The sequence below is a fragment of the Nannospalax galili genome, unplaced genomic scaffold (assembly GCF_000622305.1).
Source record: "Nannospalax galili isolate Female #2095 unplaced genomic scaffold, S.galili_v1.0 scaffold253, whole genome shotgun sequence".
Taxonomy (NCBI): domain Eukaryota; kingdom Metazoa; phylum Chordata; class Mammalia; order Rodentia; family Spalacidae; genus Nannospalax; species Nannospalax galili.
Genome location: NW_008335287.1, coordinates 1,137,190 through 1,145,968, shown reverse-complemented (window position 1 = coordinate 1,145,968; position 8,779 = coordinate 1,137,190). Strand labels below are relative to the sequence as shown.

The window sequence follows — 8,779 nt, the reverse complement described above, 5'->3', positions numbered from 1 at the left end:
ATGCCATTGTCTTGGGATTCTTCTCCTTCTTGTATGCCTATGATTTGTAAGTTTGGTCTTTTTATGGTGTCACTCAATTCCTGCATATTCCATTCTTGTGCTTTCCTAAATTTTTCATACTCTTTCCTTGAGTGGTCCAGTTCGTCCACTTTATCTTCCAGTCTTGATACTCTGTTTTCCTTTTGGTTCATCCTATTGGTGAGGCTTTCTCCTGTCGTTTCCAATTGGCTTACTGAGTGTTTCACTTCCTTCTTCATTTCTGCCTTAGTGGTCTTCAATATTTATAGCTCTTTTCTGAATTCATTCAGAAGTTTATCCCTATCTTCCTTCAGTTCTTTGATTTCTTTGTGTGTTCTTTAATTCACTGAATTCTTTTACCATGTTTATAATTGTTCTTTTGAGTTCCGTGTCCTGCATTATCTCTAGGGGGTTCTCATTGTACTCCTTTAGAAGACTAGTTGTATTTGGTGGGGATAAGTTATTTTGATTTTTCATATTATTTTTTCTCTGTGATTTTGACATGTGAATTTCTTTTGTAGTTTCTGATTCTTGTGTGAAACTCAAGTCTTCAAGTTTAGGTCTGCTTCTTTTTGTGAACTTTGTGTGCCTTTGTGGTTTACTTTTTTTTCTTTTTCTTTTCGGTCTTTTTGAGACAGGGTCTCCCTGTAGCACTTGCTGTCCTGGTCACTATATAGACCAGGCTGGCCTTGAACTCACAAAGATTTGCCTGCCTCTGCCTCCCAAGTGCTGGGATTAAAGGTGTGCGCCACCACATCTGGCCTATGTGGTTTACTTTTGGAGCATGAAAAGCTGGTTCATCTAAGCTTCTGGTTCTCTCTTTTGATTTTATATTGGAATGGCCAGATTGCTTTTGTCTTCAGGAGTTCCCACAGAGGCCCAAGTCAGATGAGGATCAGATGTTCTCAGGATTTCTCCTAAGTTCTGGATCCCTCCAGGAAAGATTTTGTCCTCAGGAATTTGGGGGTTGGACTGGCCTGGAAGCCAGGCCCAGGAAAGATACTGCTCTAGGGCAGCTGGTGGCTGTGCTGCCCAGATATGCAAAGGGAGATGGGGGTGGGAAGAGGCCCCAAGTGCTTCTGGAGACTGCACTGAGGAAGTGGGTTGGTCCAGAGAGAGGCCGGCGAGTCAGGTCTCATTGAACTCTTTTTTAAATGTCATATTGCACTGTATACAAATGAGAAGAGTTGGCTTTAACTTCCTTTTTCTCAATTTATATGTATCTGTATCACATATCTAGTGTTCCCAAAATGCTTTAAGAATAGGAACCCTCAGCACTTGCAACACAGAGGCAGGTGGATTTCTGTGAGTTAGAGGCCAGTCAGAGCTACACAATGAGACTTTGTCTCCAAAAAAAAATGGAGAAAAATTAAGAATGACTATTATATAATCCAATTATGTCAGGTACACTTAATAGTTAATGTCTCATGAATATGGGGTAGATGGGTGTGGAGTGGAAACACATATGCAGCCTCCTTTCTGAATATAGTTCTGTGTTGCTTAATGACAACGATTATGTTTTGAGAAATGCATAATCACGGTGTACTTACATAAACCTAGATGTTATAGGTCGATCACTCAACATATCTTCTTGATGCAGTAAAGAAATGTAGTAAACACAGGAAGAAGCATGAGGTTGGCACACAGCGTACTATGTTACAGTGAACTTTTTTAAATATTATTTTTATGTATATGTGTGTATTGCCTGCATGTAGGTAAGTGCACCCATTTCGTGCAATGCCCAGGAGGATAGAAGAGGCTGTCAGACGCCCTGGAACTGGAGCTATGGACAATTGTTAGATGCCATGTGGGTGCTGGGATTTGAACCCAGGTCTTCTGCAAGAACAGCCAGTGTTCTTAACCACTAAGCCATCTCTGCAGCCCCTACAGTGAATTTTTATAAGTAGAAATATACTCTAAAATAATGATGAAATGTATAGTATGACAAATAGAAAATAATAGTTATAATGAAGAATTATGTATTACACATCATTGTATATGCTATACTTTTAAACAGCTAGCCATGTAATAGATTGTTGATACACACTTTACCATAAACAGTAGTGGCTTGTTCTAAAGACATTCCACCAGCTGTGTTGTTAGCAGGTGATAGATGCAGTCTACTGAATAAAAAGAACTGCATTCTTCTGCAGCATTACAATGTTTTCTAAGAAACTAGCTAGGTAAAAATGTTGGATGTAGTTTTAAATTTACTCCATATTGCATGAACAAATACTTCTCTGACAGATTTGTGGTGGCGACAAACCATTTCTGGCCCCTAATGACCTGCAGACCAAGCACCTGCAGCTGAAAGAAGAATCTGTCAAGTTATTCCGAGGGGTGAAGAAGATGGGTGGGGAAGAATTCAGCCGACGTTACCTGCAGCAACTGGAGAGTGAAATAGATGAACTCTACATCCAGTACATTAAGCACAACGACAGCAAAAATATCTTCCATGCAGCTCGCACGCCAGCCACACTGTTTGTTGTCATCTTTATCACATATGTGATTGCTGGTGTGACTGGATTCATTGGTTTGGACATCATAGCTAGCCTATGCAATATGATAATGGGACTGACCCTAATCACATTGTGCACCTGGGCGTATATCCGGTACTCTGGAGAATATCGAGAGCTGGGCGCTGTAATAGATCAGGTAGCTGCAGCTTTGTGGGATCAGGTAAGAATACTTTTAATTTCATTAATTCAGCACACGTTAGAATATCATCTATGTAATAAGTGCTGTATTCAATATCAGAAATATACAGGTGAACATGACTTGGGCCCAATCTTTAAAATGTTATGATACAGCAAGATACAAATAACTATAATCAGCATGTTATACAACTGTTTATACAACTGTTTATACTGTATATACAGTTAAACAGTTATACAACTGTTTTCCAGTTAACATTTTACTGTTAAAATAATACATGGATTGGTCAGGCTGGTGGCATCCACCTTTAACTCTAGCACTTAGGAGGCAGAGTCAGGCAGATCTACAAAGTGAGTTTCAGTCCAGCTGGGACTACAGGGAGACCATGTCTCAAAATAACAAAACCAAAAAAACTATGGGATAAGTAATGTTTTTACTTTTTTTAGCCTTAAAATGCTTATACTGTTAGAAGTATGAGAAAACAGTTTTATTTAGCTGTGTGTCACTGGACTAGCGTGGCTATGAGGGCACACTCACTTGGTCATCAGAGTACCCCTTTTCAGTATAAACTCCTGCAAACAGGATCAAATTACTTCAGATGGTCTTTGAACTAGACTTTTTGCACTAGGCCACAGCATAGCCAGTAGTCAACTAGCTGCTTGTGAGCCAGGTGCTTGGCTCTTTCTAATCCAAGTGGCTGTAGCCTACTTGGGGTACCTCAGGGTGCCATGGTACACTGTCCAAATAACCAGTTAGGGACAGGACAGTTTTATAGAGACCAATAATCAACTCACTGGCTTATTATTTTAGAAGTATCTTTAGTCACTTGGTGAAAATTTAGCAAAATTTTCCACAGAATTTTTTATTTAGGCTTTTTAAATCCTGGTCTATAGGTAGCTGATAGCTACAATTCTCCTAGCATTAGGAGCACACTTGTGTGTACTCTCTATAGCATGCTAACTAATGGATTATATGACATTGGAGAATCTGGTTGAAAAAAACTAATGGGAAATGAATGAATTCAAACTGAATCCTGGGCCACTCTTATCTCAGTAGTCTCGTGCACAAAAGGCTGAAGATGGGCAAATCTCAAAACCCCACTAGAATATACAGTGCTGAAACCTATCAGGAATATAGAATTGGGTTCTTCAGAATATTTTATATTTTGATAAAATACGGAATCTAAACTGAAAAGTCTTCACATTTTTTAATACTCACAATTAATACTGTAAACAATGTTGAATACCATAATGCTATTAAGCAAGATATATACTTTTCTTTCTTTCTTTTAAAATTGCCTTGGCTACAGGGAAGTACAAATGAGGTAAGTTAATTTTTTTAATTAAAGAGGTAATACTTGTAAAAATTATGATATTTTATCAATTGGGCATTAAAGTATATCTTAATGTAGAGTCTAATCTTCAGAACACACTTTTATTCTAAAAATCTAAGTTTTTATGAATTTTTAACACATTCCAATTATGGAAGATTTGATGTGTACACAGAATTGTCATGAAAAAGTGCTTGATTTAGATCCTGAGTATGTAGAAAATTTCAAATTAAAAAAAAAATGTTTAGGTGTGTCTTGCCTGCATGTATATAAATGTACCAGTGCTTGCAATGCCCACAGAGGCCAGAAAAGAGAGAGAATCAGAGCCCTTGGAACTGGAGTTAAGGATAATTGTTAGCCAACATGTGGGTGCTGGGAACTGAACCTGGGTCCTCTGCAAGAGCAGCCAGTGCTCTTGACTTGAGCCAGCTCTCCAGCTCCAAAATTCCAAAAAGTTTTTTTTTTAATTAAAAAAAAATTTTATGTGTATGAGTGTTATGCCAGCATGTAAATGCACCCGTGTCGTGCAATGCCCACGGAGGACAGAAGAGGCTGTCCCCTGGAACTGGAGTTACAGACAGTTGTTAGCTGCCATGTGGGTGCTGGGATTCAAACCCAGGTCTTCTGCAAGAACAGTCAGTGTTCTTAACCGCTGAGCCATCTCTCCAGCCCCCAAGTTTTAAGCTCTAATATAGTATTAATTTCCTCATTGTTGTGAAACAATACCTGAAAAAAGAAACTTAAGGGAGGAAAGGCTTCATTTGAGATCATGGTGGAGAAGGTGTGGTGGCAGGAGCACGAGGCAGCTGGTCATACTGCCGCAGTCAGGAAGCAGAGAAAGATGAATGCTGGTGCTCAGCTCACTCCATTATATTCCGCCTGGGACCCCAGCTCAGGGAGGGTGCTGCACACATTGCAGGTGGGTCTTCTGTTCCTAGTTAATGTTTCTGGAAACCACCTCATAGACATACCTATAGACGTTTCCAGTGATCCTAAGTCCTGTCAAGTTGACAATGAGAATGAACCATCACAGGTCTATTCCGCCCTCTCAGAATGAAGCCAGGAATTATGTAGTTTGAGTAAATTTCATCGCAGAGGGTATTTAAATGCTAGCACCTTTAGTTTTTAATTTTGGCTTATGAGTAACAGCTGTGTAGGCCCGTTACAGTAAGCATTCAAGCTTCTTTGGTGTACGTCAGCACTGACCTGTGAAATCCTTCCATTTCTTCTACTGTTCTGCATGTACCACACTGTACATACAGAGAGAAGCAGAGCCTCCAAAGAGAAATCATTTCTCACACACAAAAAAATTATGTCTATAGAGTTGTGTTATGTCATCATCATCAAAACTGATCTTGAGCAATTAGAGACAACAAATAATTCTGTTTCTGCAAATAATTCTGTTTCTGATGGAGTATACAATTGGATTATGTCCTCTAATCAAGTACAAATGAGACATTCAATATTTACAAGTCAATAGGCGTTCCTTTATGTGCAAGTAAACAAATTCACTAAAATAACAAAAACGAATTTCAACTTTGTAAATAAAACCTTGCGGGGGGCAGGGATCTAATCTTTGAGAACTGGGAAAACAAATATACTAAGATAAGATCAGAATATGACAGAACTAATTACAGTCTATTACAGACTCTAGAACTGAGTCCTAGTTGAGTGTTAAGTATGTGAAGGGAAAAATTCTTGTATATTAGCTAATGGGAAAAACTAAGATACTCACGACCACTTAAACAACACATGGTGTTTGTTATTTTTGGTTGTGGTGGCACATGCCTGTAGTCCCAGCACTCAGGAGGTGAAGGCATGAATTTGACCTTTGAAGCTAACCTGGATTATATTGAAACTATCTCAAAAAAAGTAACATTCCTTTGATTCAAACACCATTAAAATACAAGCAACAATCCGAAGAGTTAATTTCAATGAGGGAAGGCTTTTTGAGGTAGAATTTCTGAGTAAGGTTTTGTGCAGTCAGAACAGTGTAATGTAAACAAAGCAAGAGAGATGAGGTAAGGGAGCCCAGCATGGCGCTCTCTCTCTCTCTCTCTCTCTCTCTCTCTCTCTCTCTGTGTGTGTGTGTGTGTATGTAAGTTTAGCTGAGTGACCAAGCACATGTGTAAGAATGGAGAAGTGGCACATTCTGGAAAATATATTGGCAGCAACAAGTTACAACTTGTCTAAAATTGGTGATATTCACAATGAGTTGTCTATGTATCCCTGGGACATGGAAAGCTACTGGGTTGCGAAGCTATGCTCCAAGTGGTATGCAAAGCAAAAAGAAATGCAGTCTGAGTGAAAAACTTACCATGAAGCTCAATTCACAGGAGTGATAACATGCTGGACAGTTGAAAATACTTTCCATTTTAAGGTATTAGTTACTAGTTTATGCTTTACATACAGTAATGATATAAAGAGTATCAATCAGTTCAGGGTTGAGGGGATATATCAGTGGGTAAAGACCTTACTACAAAATGGTGAGGACCAGAGTTCAGATCCCCAATACCCACATAAATGCCATGTGGATAGAATGGCCCACCTATAATCCCAGTGTTTAGGGGGCAGAGATGGCAAGCTTGCTGACTAGACTAGCCAAATTGTTGAACTCTGGGCTCCACTGAGACTCTGCTTCAGTACATAATGTGGAAGGTGATAAAGGAGGACACCCAGCACCAACTTTGGGCCTCCACACACATGGGGACCCACACCCACATTCATGAACATGCATATACACATGCATGCACACCACACTCACAAAGACAATTTTACTTTTTTTAAAAAAAAAAAAAAGAAGAAGAAGAAAAGGATATACAGCTGGAGAGATGGCTCAGCAGTTAAAAGCACTGGCTGCTCTTGCAGAAGACCCACTCTAGTTACCAGCACCCACGTAGTGGCTAATAACCATCTGTAACTTCAGTTCCAGAGAACCTGACAACCCCTTTTGGCTTTCACAGGAATGGCACACATGAATACACTTAAATACATGCAGGCAAAACATTCATACAAAAAAATATATATAAATTCTGCATGCTGAATTTTAGGTAGTACTATAAGCTAAAAAGGAAAAGAAATTGTATCTGTGTGCTTAATCTTTCATAACCATGACTCTTTCTGTATTATAGGCTTTATACAAGCTTTACAGTGCAGCAGCAACCCACAGACATCTGTATCATCAAGCTTTTCCTGCACCAAAGTCAGAACCTACTGAACAATCAGAAAAGAAGAAAATTTAATCCAATTTAAAAAAAATACAGGTGCATGACCATTTGTCAGTTAAATATAAAATTTTTGTTTCCATGCAAACATTAAAGTGCTTCCATCAGAAAAAGTAAAATACCAAACAGCTCTGAGGACTGCAAAAACAGTTTAGTTCTTTTACTTCAGTGTTTAATAAGCAGACGTATGTGTGCATGGTTATTTGTTAACATGTACAGTTTTCTGAATTTTGTCTTTAAATATGCTGTTACCATTTCAGGTATTTCTAAATCTATGAGGACAGTAGATGTGTCCTGCTTGACTTTACAAAGTTCTACTACTGGGTTACAATTAAATTATGTAGTGTTATTACACCAAGTTTGCATATATTTAATTAGTTTTCATTAAGTTATTTCACATAGCTATTTGTTAAAGCACAGCATCATAACTCAGCAGGCTTTAGTCTATGTAATCTTATACCACAGGCTCTTATTTTGAAATATATTTAAGAGCTTAACAGTGCTTTACCAAAAACTATTCATTTTCTTTTATAGTTATAACTTAATATAGAATGTAAATCTCTTGATCAAAAATGCACAAAAAACTCTGTAAATATTGTTTGAGTTTCACCGCATCGTATATTTTTTCATTTGGTACACAAGAAATGTATTCTTCCTAAGTTTATTCTTTTAACATGTGAGCTATTAAAATTTGCTCTGGTTCCTAACATTAAACAAATGCTTACTAAATCTAGAATTGTCTGGGAGGTGTTGATGTAGAGTGAAGGTATCTCTACTGTAATTCAAGACTCAGTTTCTTTATTTCTGATGCCATTTCAAACTTGTTTCCATTTAAGAAACACACACTAATTGCATCAGATACCTTTCTGTTCTTTGATCTTTGTTTTGTTTTGTTAGACATGTGCCGCCACTTACAGCATCCTTCCAGTTTTGTTAAACCAGCAATTCTGCAATGTACTTCTAATGATTAAAATCTTCCGGGGTTTCGTTAAATAAACCTCTTAGGAGGAAAAAAATGGGAGTACATAGTAATTGAAAAAAAAAAGTAATGCCTCTTATCTTGGAGATCCAAAATAGGTATTTTAACTCAGAACTATCAGGAAAGAATGATTAAAACAGAAGAATATGTACAAGCTCATAAAATATACCAACTTATATCTTAGAAAACCTTAGTAAATTTTCTTTTACCACTGATAAAATTCTACCAGTTGCACTTTAATTTTTCTATGTCCCTTTTATTATGACTAATGGGCCTCTGGACAGATATTGCAGATGAAGTATTGTACAATCTAAAACAGGCTCAAACACCAGTTTCCACAAAAATATATTTAATAAGTTCGTTATATAAAATCAAACAACATTTTCTCAATAATTCAAACTCACTTCTAACTAGGAGTGCTTGTATTTTGGAAAATGAAACTAAAAATATATTTACATATTCACGACACATGTAAGTATCACTGCAAAGCTATGAAATTCACAGAATTCTAGAGATTTACAGCCTGGAAGTATTACAAATTTATCTATAATCAAATGTTTGCTGATAATTATG

General features: G+C 37.6%; 1 protein-coding gene across 7 annotated transcripts in view; it reads left to right on the top strand.

Moving 5' to 3' along the window:
* Positions 1-7,960, top strand: part of Atl1 (atlastin GTPase 1) — a 114,470-nt gene extending 106,510 nt beyond the window's left edge. For 3 of the 7 annotated variants that reach the window (XM_029561975.1, XM_008829844.3, XM_029561972.1), the window contains 3 exons: positions 2,266-2,697; positions 3,983-3,997; positions 7,135-7,960. In XM_029561975.1, the coding sequence (XP_029417835.1) occupies positions 2,266-2,697; positions 3,983-3,997; positions 7,135-7,245 (558 nt within the window). In that variant the 3' untranslated portion in view covers positions 7,246-7,960. The remainder of the gene's footprint in view (positions 1-2,265; positions 2,698-3,982; positions 3,998-7,134) is intronic. The other 4 variants (XM_029561976.1, XM_029561973.1, XM_029561977.1 and 1 more) reach the window with 3 other exon arrangements.
* Positions 7,961-8,779: the final 819 nt, after the last annotated feature.